Genomic DNA, 16,681 nt, shown 5'->3' with positions numbered 1-16,681 from the left:
AATTCAATTAATCGTTACACCACTAATAAAATTAGGGTGCTGGGACTATGCAGTACGGACTGGAAACCATCTTTAAGTAGAATTCTTATTCTTTAAGTCAATAATCACCTGTAAACATGAACACAGCTGTCCCATTGGTATTAAAAGAGCCAAACCCATCTGAGCCACAAGTAGCCTTTCCATATCTATTGTATAGCCGGTCAGCTTGAGCATCAGCAATACATTGATATCCAGAGCTAATTTTCTTTATACCAATGCCTTGGAAGTTTCGGTTGGTGATTTTGTTTGCTCTATTTATACACTGCTGTATAACATCTGATCCTCGGGTTATTGTCGTCAGTGGGTAGTTAAAAATAGAGCGTCTTGGATATGTCAGATAACAGCCAAGGGAATATACACCTAAAACAACAAATGGCAACAATTTGGAATTTTTAAATGTTTAACCCACCGGTACCAACTCAAACGCATTCAATCCTCTTGATGTCACGTGGCTTATCAGGCCTTTACAAGACATTTTTATATTGATAGTTTACTGTACATGGTCTTCTCCATGTCTCTTTTACACATAGGCAACCAGAGTTGGAAAAGGACTAACAGTAAATGAAAACTCAGACACTGAAAATCAACTTGACTTCTTTTCAAAGTTAATGCTATGAGAAACACGTTAATATTAATTAGACTGCTATCTTTATCTTATACATTAGAGAAAAACATTTCTTTTAAGCTGGACTTTTCCCACTTTTCCAGCTTGGAAACCCTAGGCACCAATTATTCCTCCTTAGTCTTCACTGTTTATGTGAGGTTTACACTAATTTTGTTTCATTTTTCAAAAAAACAAAAGAAATTGGTATGAAAGTGATCTAAAACAAAAGACAAACAGGGGTCATTGAACATCCAAGATTGGCAAATCCACACTGCCAACATTGTCACAATGGCCATGTCAACATTGTCGCAATGGCCATGTCAGCTCATTGTTGTTCAATGTCGTTACTTCATGCTGGTTGCGTGGTATCGATGAACACATTATTCAAGCAATTTCACACAAACATTTGTAAATTGTCTTATTTAAGGACAAGCACACGAAAATTTACCAGGCGATTGATTTTTTTTAATTTTTACTGCAGTCAGATAGTGAGTTACTTCTGTCAGAAATGCAAAAAAATGGGGGTCAATTTCATTTCAGAGATAAAGCATGTAGAAAACTAACCTGATTTTTAAAAATTGGAGCACGTAATTAAGCATGGTCTACAGGGGTTTATAGTTAAAAAGATCGAAGGTGAGTAAATGGAGGGTGTCTGGAAAACCCGAATAGCGAATAGTCGCGAATAGCGAATAGCAAATAGTACGAATAGTGCGAATAGTCTCGAGTGGTGCAAATAGTGGCAAACAGTCTCGCATTAGTGGCAAATAGTGGCAAATCGTAGCAATCAGGGTACCTAGTATCTCGCAGTCAACCTTGCAGCAACGCAGGATGGGATTTTCCTGCTAAAAAGCACAGACGCTTATCAGGACAAAAGGTGTTTCTAAACATAATTTCTTCTGTTTTAACCGCTGCAAAAGTGTAAATACGTCTTTATTAGGTTATCCTTGTGTTTTCTGTTTTCTTAATGTCGGCGATGGACAGCCCTAGCCTGAGTCCGCAGAAGAAAAGGTAATAAATTCACTGAATTTATTGCTTATTTGGATAATTAATTAACGCAGGATATTAGATCTAAAGCGGTGACTATTGATGACTATTCGTCACTATTCACCACTTTTTGAGACTGTTCGCCACTATTCGCACTATTCGAGACTATCCGCACTATTCGGGACTATTCGCTATTCACAACTATTCGCTATTCGCTATTCGGGTTTTCCAGACACCCGTCAATAGAGGCAAACGATCTTAGTCATATTTTGTAAAAGTGGTTCTGTTCCAAATTTTGTCAACATTTTCACAAAATTTAACCCTTCAAGAGGCATTTGAACCCGTCGCAAAGATAAACAAAGAGCTAAAAAGAAAGGAATTCGAAGGTGCATTTTGCAAAAAATTCAAACTTCAAATCGATAGATTTTCTCCATTTTTTCGCTAAATGTAGAAAATCCATAGGGAAAATGATTCTCCGAGATCATTAGCTGTAGCAATGGCTATCTGCCCTATCACTGTTTATCACTGCACGTTCATGCATGACATGGAGTGTGAATTTGTGTGTGCAGTAAGGATGCACAGAAACAATTAGCGCAAACATCCTTAAGAAGAAATCTTACTGTTTGGGACACAGTTTCCCCATTTGAGATCTGCAGTATAATTCTTTGTTGTTGCACACCAAAGCAAGGTACGACCAGCATCTGTACATTTGGTATATCTTTTCACACCATAAGTAAATGGGAATACACATGCTGCACCATTGGAATTACCACCGATGGTTAAAACTGAAAAAGATAACACAAAAACAGTCAATAATTTCACTTCCAAAAACACCCAACTCAATGCATCAAACATTTTGGTCTTCTTGCAGCAACAGCTTTAAGCATTCTATAGTCACTGAAAAAAACAAATCATTTGACAAAGTGGAGGTCAATCTTTTAATTAGTGAACCTAATAGGACAGGTGCAAGCCATTATTAATTACAACAGGTCTTTGATGCTGTGCAAAGAGCCCCCAGAGACAGAATCCCTGCTGGTTTTTGCACCCTTACGCTGGGGCTGATCTAAGAGGGTTCAGGGGGGTTCTGTCGAACCCCCTAAATTAAAAAAAGTGAGACATAATAACATGTTGACTTGCCTCAGAATCCCAGAAATCCCATTTCTGAGGAATTCAATTTTTTAAATTTTTGGTGGGAGGATGCAACTGGACCACCTAAATGAGACCGCCTTCGGCAGTCCATATCTCAAACTCCCTTCTTTAAATTTCAGTACATGCCCCAGCTCATAGCGGCCATGCCTATAGCTGTACATGAAATTTATTGTTAACAAAAACGTGCCAACTGCCACCCTGTACATGTAAAAAGACAACAAATAAAATTTAAACAAAACCTGTCCCAACCTGCCGCTCATGTAGAACAAGTTATCGTATGAAAATGCAACAAGAATGGCTTTGTACTTACTTGTGTTGGATTTCGGTGTGTGATCTGAAGTTGGTCCTGTGCCAAAAGATCTTGTTCGTCCATGATACCATCTCCAGTCAAACTTGTCAGACTTGTCTTGTTTGTAATTGCATAAGCCAGTCTCAAAATTGCAATTCTGAGCAGTAGCCCCTGTAAAAGGAGATTGGAAAAACTTTAATTCTTTGCATGCATCACTTGAGTAAGGAACAATTTAAATTTATTTTTTATTTTTTTCTCAAAAATAACGCATTGTAATGGTGTCCCTGAATACTCACAGATTTTATGATTACTCATCAACAGAAATATATATTTTTTTGTTCTTATGTTTTCTCCAGATTTCAGGGGCACTGTGGACTGGTTGCTCCCAGTTTTCCTTTCCCATACCAACACGCCTTGTTGACATCTTCGTTAATTCACGTTCATAACTCCCTTACAATTTCGGGCTAAAGACGTTTGTATTTAAGCTTAGTAGGCAACATCCTTAAAAGAAAATGGACGAATAACATAAAAAGGGTCGCACATTCCGCGGAATAAAAACACAGATTTCCAAAGCGCGGGGTTTAAACACCTGCAAGCTTAAACACTGAGAGGCAAACATAGTAAAGCTTTCTTTCGAATTCTTTTCACGACAGAAAAGTAAACAAGCTATAGGTTGCTGAATCGAAGATTTGACGAGACACCGTGGCAATTCTGTTCATAGCAGTAAAAACTTCATTCAAACATCAAACCAAACCATTGTTGCTCAACGTCAAAACTGAACTTTTACGTCTGCAATTTATTTAATACTTCCGCCATTTTTAACTGAACACAGGGACGGTGACCAAACAAACAGAACTAAAATGGATGGCTCTTATGGCTTAAACACATTAGAAATAGCGACACTGAAGTCGTTTACCTCAAGACAAAGTATATATATTTGATTAGTCCAGAGCCATACTGTTTGTAATAACACCAACAGCTGAACCATGGAACGGCACCTCGTTAATAGTCAACAATTTCCCTCCCCTCCCCTCCCCTGGTAGTGTCGGCACTTTTATCGTGGCAAGCGTGATTTTATGAAAACCAACTTCCAAACTTTTTTTCCTACTTTTAGCTGTCGAAATGGCTGGCTAGAATCCGCGATAAAACACTGGAATAACTGGAGACTAGTTAAAATTCTTTCATTCTGTTTACAATCCTTCATTCGATGTTGTTACAAATTTAAGTCCTTTTAAGCTCATAAAGAAGGTCTTCAGAGCCGCAATCAAAGAAAATGTTTACTTAAGACAAGCAAGATTTGTTGAAGTATGTAAAACAAAGCGTGAAAAATCTTGATCAAAATACAGCAACCGACTTTGTGTCAAATACCGGAGTTCAAAACAAAGACAAAATGCTATCCAATACAAAGTCTTCGCATAATCGTTCCTCTCGTCGTTTCTATATTTTCTCAAGAACTTCCCCAAAAAGTTTTCTTTTTCCCCTCGTGTGATATTTAAAACACCACAAACCAATTTGCTGAAAGCAGATGAAATTTGAGAGTCAAAATTAGGAAGCACCCGGCACTTGACATTTGATTTGGGAAAACTTGTACCATGCGCGAACGTTCGCGCGGAAAAAAAATTCCCTATCATCTTTCACGCTGGCTTTATTAAGATCACGTAAACAATTGTGCGGATAACTTAAAATCCTTTGGGCGGCAATTGCAGCTTACCACTGTAATAATGTGTTTACCCTCCAAACTGAACATTTGCTGCCTCGATATTGGTAATGCAGTTTAATGCAATTATTCCGATAACAAACCGTAGAATTACCGCATAAGCAAAACATCATTCAAGTTATAGTAAAAGAACCAAAGGCCTCCTCTTTTCTATACATTGTTTGATTTTCACGTGCAAGTCGGTACTAGCAGCTTCTCTGACTCTGTAATTGTTATGAATGCCCAAATAATATGAGGTAGAATACCCTACCTGTTGTGTACAACAGAAGGAGCGCGAAGAGCGTCCCCCGTCGCATTTTCAGGCAGCTCTAAGGTCCGTTCAACTTCCCCTCGCTTCGGTTATCTTTGACTCACAGGATAGGACAAAAACGAGCTGTAAGCCACGAGAAGCCAGGCCTAGGTAAAGAATGTTCACACCTTAGTGACAATATCAACTTTTTTCTTTTGATATTGAACGGAACAAAATTAACGTAAGCGTTGTGCTTATGCACTGCAGAAGCCTTATATCAAACACACTTACGCAGTCCCCCGTTGTCAGGGCGCATCACATATCGTGAATAAATATAGGCAACCTACCTACCTAATGTGTGAGCTTTTTAGTTTAGTGGCTTTTGAGAAAGTTTCATCAAAAATTCGCAACCCAAATTGATTTAATTCAATTGAATTTCCGTGTCATAGCAAAAATTCAAAACCCAATTGAATGTCCAAAATTATAGTGAAATGGGTATGGGGGCGTTACATAATTTACTGTAGAACCACGCGCCATAACAGCGTAAAAAATCACTTTTTTCAAATTTATAGAGACAGAAACTGAGTTTTGTCTATAAATAAAATTCGCGGGATTTTTGACGGATGTACCAGTCGAAATATTTCAGATCGAGCAAAATTAGCCTCGTTTCGCATGTTGCATTGCACAAAAAGTACTGTATTCAACATGCAGTGCGGGCTCCTCAAAAATTCCATGTTGTACCAGGTGAAAGCTGGTTCCAGTTTAAAACGTTGAATTTCTTTTTGTTTTTACAGTCTGGCGATCGAAACAGGATCATAACTATAGAAATAGCTATCTTCAACGTTTTCCATGCCGTTTACGTAAATTTCAGAGCCAAATGCCGAAATCCCGAGTTCCGAAATCGAGTTCTCACACCTCCCTAATGTTGTGTTACGGATTAGTAGGGGTTTAATGGAGCTTCTAACATCTGCATAACTCAAGAATGGAAACTGCATTACAAGGCGACTTTAAGGAGTTAGCTACCTATTAGCTGATTGCGAAAGAAAACAGCAGCACCGAATTCGCCGTAATATTGCTTGTTTCTATTATACGATGACCTGAGTACTGAAAGACACCTCAGCGACAACTCGCACGGCCGTGCAAGGCACCGCGTAAACTAAGTGCAGTTGCAAAGCAAAAGGACAGCGAAAAGTTAACTGCTCTAAAAACCATACCTTGTGGATGTCCAACAGTGTTAAAAAACCTCGCTACATGAATCAGTGGCGGAAATTCTTCTGACTGCTACAGAAGAGGAAGTCGAGCAGTTTGTGCCAAGATCTGGCAACGAGAGCTCAGAGGCTGGCACGGAAGAGCTGTGCAAAGATCCCCAGGCATTACAATGGATGTCAATCATTCGCTTATGGAAACATATAACCAATCATATTGGATGACAGTAAATAAAATGCATGCTCTGGTTTCAGTTTTATTACCAGTGCTATTAACAAGTTTAGTTTGTGTTTGTCGATGCATATCTTTTCCTTTCAATCCAGCTCTGTTTGAATTATCTTCGTCAAACAGTTCTAAACCAAACAGCATTTCGTTTAAGTACTGTTTTAAAATGAATCCAAAGCACTTTCTTTGCTTTTGTCTTGTGATGTCAAAAAACAGACAGAATCAATTTAAATTATAAACTTCACAGGTATCAGGTGACTTACCGAATGTCTATAATTAGTCAAGCGACGTTGGCGGGAGAATGGCTCAGGAAATCGAGCCTGATGGCATTACAATGTCTAAAATATTCGATGTCTGAAATAGTGGAATTTTAAATCAGGGGTTTCTTATAGTTTAATAAAGTCAAAGTTAACTTTTCCATTGTGGAAAGTTATCGCCCCAGTTGCAGGCAAGTTGCAACTGGAGAGCAATGGTCACCAAGTTTCGTTCGCATCGACTCTAGTTCAGAAAGTAATATAGCGACCCCCCGGCCGAAGTAAAGCGACGCCTGGAATAAAATTTAACGGCTATTAGTAAATGCCTAAAAAGTAGCCCACTTCAAACGTAGCCAAGTAGGTTAGCATTGTGAAACTCTAATTAAACAATGAAAGTTCTCGGCAAACCGTCGATCGGATTAGTCAAGTGAAACTCCGCTGTGATGTAGTATAAATTCTTTTGGCAAGTTTAAACTTTTTATCGGTATTTGTAAAGTACTTTAAAATAAGGAAGTATTACTCAGAACATCACGATTGAATCGTTGAATACAAAGTTGCGTTAACCGCAGAAATAGTGATAAGAAAACTGTTCTTAGAGATCTAATTACTATTTTGACGCCAAGGTTGACTGTTTCGAAACTTTGAACTATCCAGTTTGGTACACTCTTAGCATGTTCTTAGTTTTGGTTTTTCATACTCGACGTTCTTATGCCAAAATGTTCTTAAAAAAGACTGAGGTACATTCCCTAAACCAAGTCTAGAAATTTAGAATCCTCAAGTAAATAGAATACGTTTATGAGGACAACTTTTCCAATAGACCACAGCTGAGTGGCCGGCTGAAGAATGATAGCCAGCATGGAGAATTCTACTATTTCCTTTCGCGCGGGAAAAGGAAATAGAAAACGTCTGCCCGCCGGCTATAGAATAATCCTCTTATTAACTGAAGAGTATTTAATGATGTTACAAAGTCTAAAAAGGCTAATTAATCATGCACCGATTAATTATATGACGAGTCGTCATTTTGTAGTCGCCAAAATTGTGCAATAGAATATCAAGTGTTCATGGTTCGAGTGTCCTTACTGTAACAATAAAAATATCAAAACTGAGTTTACCATTAAATTGAGGTTAGTAAGTCGTCGGATGGCAGAAACTGCTAACAGCGGGTTCACGTTTATGGTGCGCCATATTTCATTTAGTATACGTCCCTTGCTTTCGACACTAAAATCTTCTGCGAGAAAAATTAATAATTAATATTGTCGGACCAATACAGCAAGAGGCTCCTCTTCAAGTGGCCTGTAACAAAACATCTTCAATACATACTTCAGTGCAAGTTTATTCTCGTGGCAACTTCAACACCTACTTCTGTACAAGTGTGTTTTCATGGTAACATCACCCGTACCAAGGGCACGCAATTCGTGTGTTTCATGTTTCAGCTTTCAGCTACGTGGTCGGAAGCGGAGGAGGGTAATCTTTGTAATGGCCCATAGTCCAGCTGCCACTGCTTGCCGTGTTTATAGATTTTTCCTTTTGAACGTTTAGTTAACACATAGTTAATAAAGGTGAATGGTCATGAAACTAGACAAAGTTCTTTGTTGTATGTTTTTGTTGTCTTTTTTTGGCCTTGACCGTGCACAAAACACAATAGTTGTTTACTATTGACCGAGCAACTAACCAACAGAAATGCTCTGATTATGTAATTCATGCATAGTGTATGGGCGAAAAACAAAAGATTGTGCACGGTCGTGGACCTTCCAACATAAATCTTGGCATCTTTGTTTGCTCCTTTGATGTTTGCCAGGCTTCATAACTATTCCCCTCTTTTAACTATGGTTAACACGTTTAAAGCTTCCCTTTACGACACCTTCTTCTTGATCATTCATCGTGATCAGAGAAAATACATCAAAAACAGTTTTTTTTTTCGTATAATTATGATATATCATACTCGTGCGTTATTTTTGACTGATATATTTACTTCGGTTGCGTTGGATGTCCAATAATTCGAATACGATGACCGAACCTTTTGAAAACCGTATATTGAAGTAAATAACACCTTATTAAAAACAAATAGACTCGATCTGACTATACTTGATATCGCTTGCGGTATTCATATGATAGCAATACTATTTTTCTCCGCGGGAGACTTCGGTGTTTAAGGATCAACCACATGTGCTCAGAAAGAAAAGTGAGTGACCATTGTATAATTTTCAGGATCTCCAGCGCCTGCATAAAGACACATTCGAACAAAGGATGAACTCAGATCAAAGCATGGAAAACGAACAAGTGATCTGATTTAGCGTGACAATAAAAAAGTGAAATGTACAGTATTTCAACTCGAAAAAACAATGGTCAACAATGGCAATATTTGCCATGTCTTCTAACTTGGGAGCATGACTGGGCAAATGATTATTGAACAGTGAAATTCTTTCCTAGTATTGTCTATCAAAACGTAGACAACCATAAATAGACCATTATGGATCTAGTGCCCTCTTTAGTTGCCGTAATTAAAAAAAAATAATTTTTCTTTTTTTTAAAGTTATCTTAGTGACATCCAAATAGACATAAAACGGAAAACGTTACGTGCGTATATGCTTTCGTCATGTTCATGCTTTGTATAAGAAGAGGCTAGAAAAAATATATATATTAAGAGTGCCTGCCCGTAAAAATCAGACAAATTCTTAATTTCGCGGCAAGGGTCGAAAATTCGATTTCGCTCATATTCTTATGGTAGATAGGCTAGGGCATGACGAAAACTACTGGATAGTTTTTTTGGCAAAATATCCTTTTATTTCAAAGAAATATGCAAATTACCAAATACCGTTAAAATCGTCATTTGACGCACCATTTTATTAAACAAGTTTGAGAGCCTCGCACGCAAAACCACATCATTCTTCCGTCTTCAAAACACTCAAATATTTTTGTGCAATGTTTAAATGTGTACTGGGTTGATTTTAGGGAATGTTGCGTTGTCTTTTTGGGTGCACAATAATTAAATTTCGAAGACATGTATTTCATTCACTTAAAAGTACTTCGTGAATATAATTAATTTTCACCATGTGCGAAACCTTCAAATGGACCAAGCTTCTGGTGGTTGAATTGCAGAAGGATGGTCTACAGATTCCTGTAAAAATTTCTTTGGGCAAATGATTGTGAGCGACGTGAGAGCTTTTCAAAGTACGTCAAAAATGCAAATATTTGACCATCCGTCGTCAAATTTCAATTTACGGGTTAGACGTATATTTTAGCATGCGCCACATGACTTGACCTATGTTAAGTTGAAATAGACACAGAGCTGATAATTTCGAAATGTTCTAACCTTATTTGCTGCAAAAGGCAGGTCCAAAGCCGATTTGACGTGTTTCTATCACCATTCGTCGCACATAAAGCAGAAGTTTGCTTTTGTTTACATAACGTCCGATGTACATCGCCAACTGTCAATAACGGTCGAATACCATGAATCTGTGACCCTCGTTCGACACATATGATCACCACTGCATCTGAGTCAAAAACGGCTAAATCATTTGTAGATAGTTGCTTGCTTTGCACTACACCAAAATATTACGTTTGATCATCATGGTTTGATGGCTTGATTCCTTGCTTGCAGCGGTTCCTTGTTCGTCACGCAATTCTGTCATCCCATTTTAGGGGGTAGGGGTGGGACAATTTCTATCCTGATACGTAAGGCTCCGTAAGGCTTGGAATCACTGGGAGCACGCAATCGTGTTGAGTAGGAAGAGATTAAATTAAGAAATGAAAAGAATGAATAATTTACCATTGCCCCTGTTGTTATCTTTTACTCGACCACCGCTACCTACATGCCCCTGCGTAATACTGTAACGCTAAACTCATACCTAGGTCTTTTCGCGCTATGCAATTATTTTTGGTTTACATGTAATACAGTGGGCTACCCCCGGGGAAATGGGTGGCGACCGCTTAATGGGGCTAGCCGCTTAAATAGAGGTTGGTGTACCTTGAATATTTAATTTTTCATTATCGGGCTATAAATTTCTTGGTGAACATGGAGTCAATTCAATACAATCATGATAGACGTGTGTTTGAATTGTCACTCGTAATGCACCTTCAATTTCAGACTCTTATCTGCCATCGCCCTTTCCAAAACAAAGTTCTTAAATTTTGGGTGGTCGCTTAATAGGGGTAAAGACAATAATGAAACCCTTATCGGAATGACCAAATGATGGCCGCGGAGGTAACCGGTCAATAGGTGTTTTATTTACAATATTTTACTGACGATAATTTTGGACTGTATTGACAACAGTCCTCTATTTTCTGTTACATACCAATGCCTCGCCACTAAGCAAACAACTGATACGCCAAACAAAATGGCATGGCCAGGGCTATTTACTCACGTAATTACTAATTAAATTTAGTCTGTTTTTCTCACGAATTAGACACGTTGTGATTTCCTATTTTTATTTCAGCTAGTTCTTGCTTCATTAATCTATAACTTTTTTATGGCGATTTTCTTAAAATTCTAGTGAGTACAGGTACTAGCTTTATCAGCTGTTGTCTGAAACATCGGAACGTACAACAAACGTGATATGGACTGAGGCCACGTACACTATAGAATATGATTATATAAATATACACATATATTATTATATATATTGAAAATAGAAAAAAACTACACTTTCATCCCGACAAGCCTGTTTCGTGATCGCTCACTCTTCAGGGGATTTTAATGATAAGAATATTCAAAACCATCGGTTAAATACTATAAAAGTTACATAATTACTGCTGCAGAAAATTTAAATTTAAATTTAAATGTTTAAATGTTTAGTTGTTACGTAGTAACGCTTTGTTTCTGTGGCGGCAAGACGATACAAGTTCGTTACGTTTGTTAAGTGATGATAGGTCAGGTCGACAGATGATTAAAAATTTCTCTTTGAGACAGAGATTGCATCTTTTACTTGAGCTGTTGTAGGATGAGCTAGATGAAATGATACGCCATGAAATAGAGTGGTTAATGTTGCATCATTCCGTCACGCAAAACACAGGAACTCTACCGAACTCAGCAAACACGTCTGGACTCTTAAAGACAGCAACATTAACCACTCTATTTCATGGCGTATCATTTCATCTAGCTCATCCTACAACAGCTCAAGTAAAAGATGCAATCTCTGTCTCAAAGAGAAATTTTTAATCATCTGTCGACCTGACCTATCATCACTTAACAAACGTAACGAACTTGTATCGTCTTGCCGCCACAGAAACAAAGCGTTACTACGTAACAACTAAACATTTAAACATTTAAATTTAAATTTAAATTTTCTGCAGCAGTAATTATGTAACTTTTATAGTATTTAACCGATGGTTTTGAATATTCTTATCATTAAAATCCCCTGAAGAGTGAGCGATCACGAAACAGGCTTGTCGGGATGAAAGTGTAGTTTTTTTCTATTTTCAATATATATATTGCGCTCTACTTTAATGTATCGAGCACTGTACTACGGAAAAATCGAAACGCAGACTTCCACATATATTATTATATATATGAAAAAACAGAAGAACAATGATTAAATTGTTTCACTTATGCTGAGAGTACTCTATACAAAATAGATCAAAATGTGCAGCATATGCCGTGACAGCACTGCGTGACGAACAATAACGGCTTTAAGATTGTGCTGCGCCGACACGCTTATCAGCAATGGTCAGCAATCGATCAAACGCAATATTTTGGCGCACCGCAAAGCGAGCAACTATCTACAAATGTCTCAGCCGTTTTAGACTTTGATGCAGTGATGTTCATATGCGCAGAAAGATGGTCACAGATTCATAGTATTCGACCAATAATAGGTTGACAGTAGGCGATGTACATCGGACGTTAACCTTGTGTAAACAAAAGCGAACATATGCTTTATGTGCGACAAATGGTGAGAGATCGACTAGAAACACGTCAAATCGGCTTTGGACCTGCCTTTTGCAGCAAATAAGGTTAGAACATTTCGAAATTATCAGCTCTGTGTCTATTTCAGCTTAACATGGGTCAAGTCATGTGGCGCATGCTAAAATATACGTCTAACCCGTAAATTGAAATTTGACGACGGATGGTCAAATATTTGCATTTTTGACGTACTTTGAAAAGCTCTCACGTCGCTCACAAGCATTTGCCCAAAGAAATTTTTACAGGAATCTGTAGACCATCCTTCTGCAATTCAACCACCAGAAGCTTGGTCCATTTGAAGGTTTCGCACATGGTGAAAATTAATTATATTCACGAAGTACTTTTAAGTGAATGAAATACATGTCTTCGAAATTTAATTATTGTGCACCCAAAAAGACAACGCAACATTCCCTAAAATCAACCCAGTACACATTTAAACATTGCACAAAAATATTTGAGTGTTTTGAAGACGGAAGAATGATGTGGTTTTGCGTGCGAGGCTCTCAAACTTGTTTAATAAAATGGTGCGTCAAATGACGATTTTAACGGTATTTGGTAATTTGCATATTTCTTTGAAATAAAAGGATATTTTGCCAAAAAAACTATCCAGTAGTTTTTGTCATGCCCTAGCCTATCTACCATAAAAATATGAGCGAAATCGAATTTTCGATCCTTGCCGAGTTATTTTCCATTTTTATGGACAGGGACTCTTAAGCGTGTCTGAACAAACAAGAAACGCAGATTTCTACCATATTACCTGATTGCATATTCAGATAAAAAAATATTTATAGACAGGCCTATCATGTAATTTCCTGTAACCGATATTGCACTTGTTCACACCACCACTGTTTAAAAATAATTGGATATAGCTTCTTCCTTCTGTGATAAAATGCGGGAAGTAGTTGGCAGAACGCTGGCTGTTCCGATATCGCTAAATAGAGGTCAGTGAGTGAATGGAGATATTTGCCAGAAAGGAAATACTTAAATTGTTCTCCAAGTTAGCGTAGGATGTTATAAAACGTGTAGAAAAATAAGACTTAATGGCATTTTTGAGTCAAATTCCTCATGGCATCGAATGTTATAGAAAAAAGACATAGACGTCTTTAATCTTCTATTAAAGTGTTGTATTTTGTATTAGTCTGTGTCCCCTTATTAGTATGGGTTTCTCCCAGGCTACATGGCTTGACACTTAGATAAAGTTTTTATCGTTATTGGCCACAGCTTGTAAAGAGCTTCTCTCTTCACTGATTTAATAGTGACATTCGAAACTTTCGAGATCCAGAAGGATCAAGGAGCTAAATTTATGTTACATTCTCAAAGAATTGTCTTTGTAGGCGGTAACTTTCTTTTTCGGGAAGATTCAAAACTCATGAGGCAAGTCGAGGCCGCCAGTCGATATAGAGTGGAGAAGATGACAAAAACGGCTCAACTAGGGAGATAAACGCAACACGAACAACGAAAATGAAACTTTGTGTCATTGTGTCATCAATTTCCTTTTGCCATTGGAAACTTAAAAACGTTTCCTTGTTGTAAGAGGTCGAGAACATGAGTCTTTTCCAGCTGAGAAAAGAAAGGATATTTGAAGCCAAATTGTCGGTAAAAAGACCAGCTCCAAACTGACTTGAGTTTCTGCTGGCACAGGTCGGACATGTTGTGTTCTTAGATTCCACATGTACACGACTAGGTTTGGGATAGAGCAAAGTATAAACTTTTATTTAACTTGCACTCTTTTTCGAAGAGGTCAGTGAAAACAACTTCCTCAGTTGTAGTGACGTCAATGGTTGTTCATAAGGAATTTAAAGGACAGGATACATTTTTCCCTACATACGACAACTTCCCTAAAGTTTTGCCATCAACAATCAAAGCCTGCGAAATGCCTAAAGCCAGGCCCCCGTTGTGATTTACCCAGTGGATAGGAGGGGGGCGTAAGGGTTTGCGGTGATGCGGTTTTGCGGAAATCTTTATTTTAACCTGCGGTATTGCGGTTTTATAAGACTGAGCGGTTTGCGGTTTTCATAAATTTTCGATCGCGGTAATCGGTAAAAAACAGTCTGCAGCTGTCTGCGCTTTCCAGTTATGACAGTTATTACTCGGATCCTGACGCTTCCGATGACTTTTTGTTTGTGTTTTGCAAGGGACCATTGTTGTGTAAGCAAGCTTTGCTGTTTGTAATTTCTGCTTTTTCCAGTTAATAATTGGTATGATTTAAAACCATTTTATCCAATGATACGTCAACTTGTTGACTTTCCGGGCTGGGAATATTTCGCTCGGATTTCCCACGGTATTTGCCAGGGCCTCGTGCGGGACAATGTCTGCTGAGCAAGAAGAAGTGGTTACGAGGATGGTCGGGAAGAGACGATGTTACTTCAAGGAGAGATTGGACGCTCGGCGACGTTTCTTCTGGGAGCAAGAACTCGCTTCTAGAGAGTTATACGCGTCAACAATCGTTTGCTTCACTGAACACTTAATGGGGCTGACTACGTTATCTTCGGGTCATTCAAAATTCTTCTTGGAAAATTTTAAACGAAATTTAAGCTTGATTCAGTCGAATTGCGACATAAAATGGATGTTCCGAACTCGTATTCGGGATATTTGAGCTTGAAAACTAGCACCTTGACGAATTTTCACCAAACAATAAAGTCGCGGAAAGCTCGTGTTGAGTAACATTCCAGTGCTTTCCAGTGCTGAAGTCGTAAACATCGATGTTTTTCAATTGGGTAACTCAGCGGTATTCGTCCGTGCGCGAGCGCACTTATATTAGTTTCACAGCAGCATAACGAAGTCAGTCCCACGGACGTGTGTCAATTATTACAGTATTATTTTATGAGTGCGATGATCATTTAACATTAACGTACACTTTTGTCAAACTACAATAAGGTCGTACTTCTAATGGAATGGCGAACTAGAAGTAATGATGGCGGCACCGTAGCACATTTGCAACTACGGTTTCGGTATTTTGGTAAATTTCCATGCGGTATTGCGGTTTTTTACGTTTTTTACGCGGTTTTGCGGTTTTCGGACCCCCCTTACGCCCTCCTCGGCTAGCGTTATATATCCACCTTTCGAACAACCAAAGTTAGGATGCGATTGTTGTGTTAACACTTACTTTGCTCGTCAAAATAAACGAAATAAGGAGTAGACATTTTTGGCAAACCACAAAAATGTGCTGATAACGTTACACCTGTTGTTTTTATTGCCAGTTGTTCAAATGTAAATGAGACTGGTTCTGCTCTGTTCATTCGGCGTCAAAGATATCTTTCTTGCATAAAGAATTCCTTGCCAACGAACGACACATTCATCTAGCTCTATTAACCGAGAGCCGCGCCCTGGACACAAGCTACAGATGGCCTTGACTGACAACGGGGAAATACAATTACGGTTTCCCGTCTTTTTTATTTTGTTTGTTTCGGTTTCTATGTCCAGATTCTGCCTATGACATTACACCTGTAACTGATTGTACCAAGTCAGGCCCTAATTGTTGGAAGGGTTGATAACGCTGTCACCGCTGAATCACTATCCGGTGATGATAGCATAGTTTGTTTTACAACACTTACTCACCGGATAGCGATTTAGCAGCAACAAGAGTAGCATTATCTTTTCCGGTGTGTGATCTACCCTTGCAGCTACTAGGGACATGAATGTGACGCCTGGCGCACTCGCCGAACACACGTCGCACGCAATTTCATTTTGTAGCGAGTTTCGGTTTCGGAACGAGTTTAATTGACTTCTGTGAAACCATGGATGGTTAAACTTAAAATTTCCTACAGAAAATAAAGAACTACAGGTGGGTCTTGTAAACAAAAGTTCTCAAAAGTAAAGAAAAACAAGAATTTGACCACAGTCTTTTATATTCGACATAAACTTGTTCAGAAACAAGATTCAGTACGTTCAGTCCCACCTCCAGATCCGAACTCTTTCGAGTCTCACTATAGAGTTGGACATTTTACGCAAACAATAAGTAAAATAAAGGCAATCAATACTTTCCAATGAACTATTGAGGTTTCCTCAGTCGTAAGTCTTTGTATGACTTTCCTCGCTTTGCTCTAGGCCGGGAATTCGATCTTGTCAATTGACTTGGGACATCCT

At 38.4% G+C, this 16,681-nt stretch overlaps 1 protein-coding gene across 1 annotated transcript in view; it reads right to left on the bottom strand.

Annotated features, from left to right (window-relative positions):
- The window catches only part of LOC145500673 (MAM and LDL-receptor class A domain-containing protein 2-like), a 107,482-nt gene extending 101,133 nt beyond the window's left edge, over nt 1–6,349 (bottom strand). Inside the window, exons 1-5 of the mRNA XM_081480198.1 lie at nt 6,226–6,349; nt 5,033–5,178; nt 3,087–3,236; nt 2,248–2,412; nt 109–399 (exon numbers count right to left, since the gene is read on the bottom strand). Of these exons, the coding sequence (XP_081336324.1) occupies nt 109–399; nt 2,248–2,412; nt 3,087–3,236; nt 5,033–5,078 (652 nt within the window). The 5' untranslated portion in view covers nt 5,079–5,178; nt 6,226–6,349. The remainder of the gene's footprint in view (nt 1–108; nt 400–2,247; nt 2,413–3,086; nt 3,237–5,032; nt 5,179–6,225) is intronic.
- Between the last annotated feature and the right edge of the window lie 10,332 nt (nt 6,350–16,681).

The sequence above is a fragment of the Orbicella franksi genome, chromosome 10 (assembly GCF_964199315.1).
Source record: "Orbicella franksi chromosome 10, jaOrbFran1.1, whole genome shotgun sequence".
Lineage (NCBI taxonomy): Eukaryota > Metazoa > Cnidaria > Anthozoa > Scleractinia > Merulinidae > Orbicella > Orbicella franksi.
Note: the sequence above shows the minus strand (reverse complement) of the source record. Positions and strands in the feature narration are given on the sequence as shown.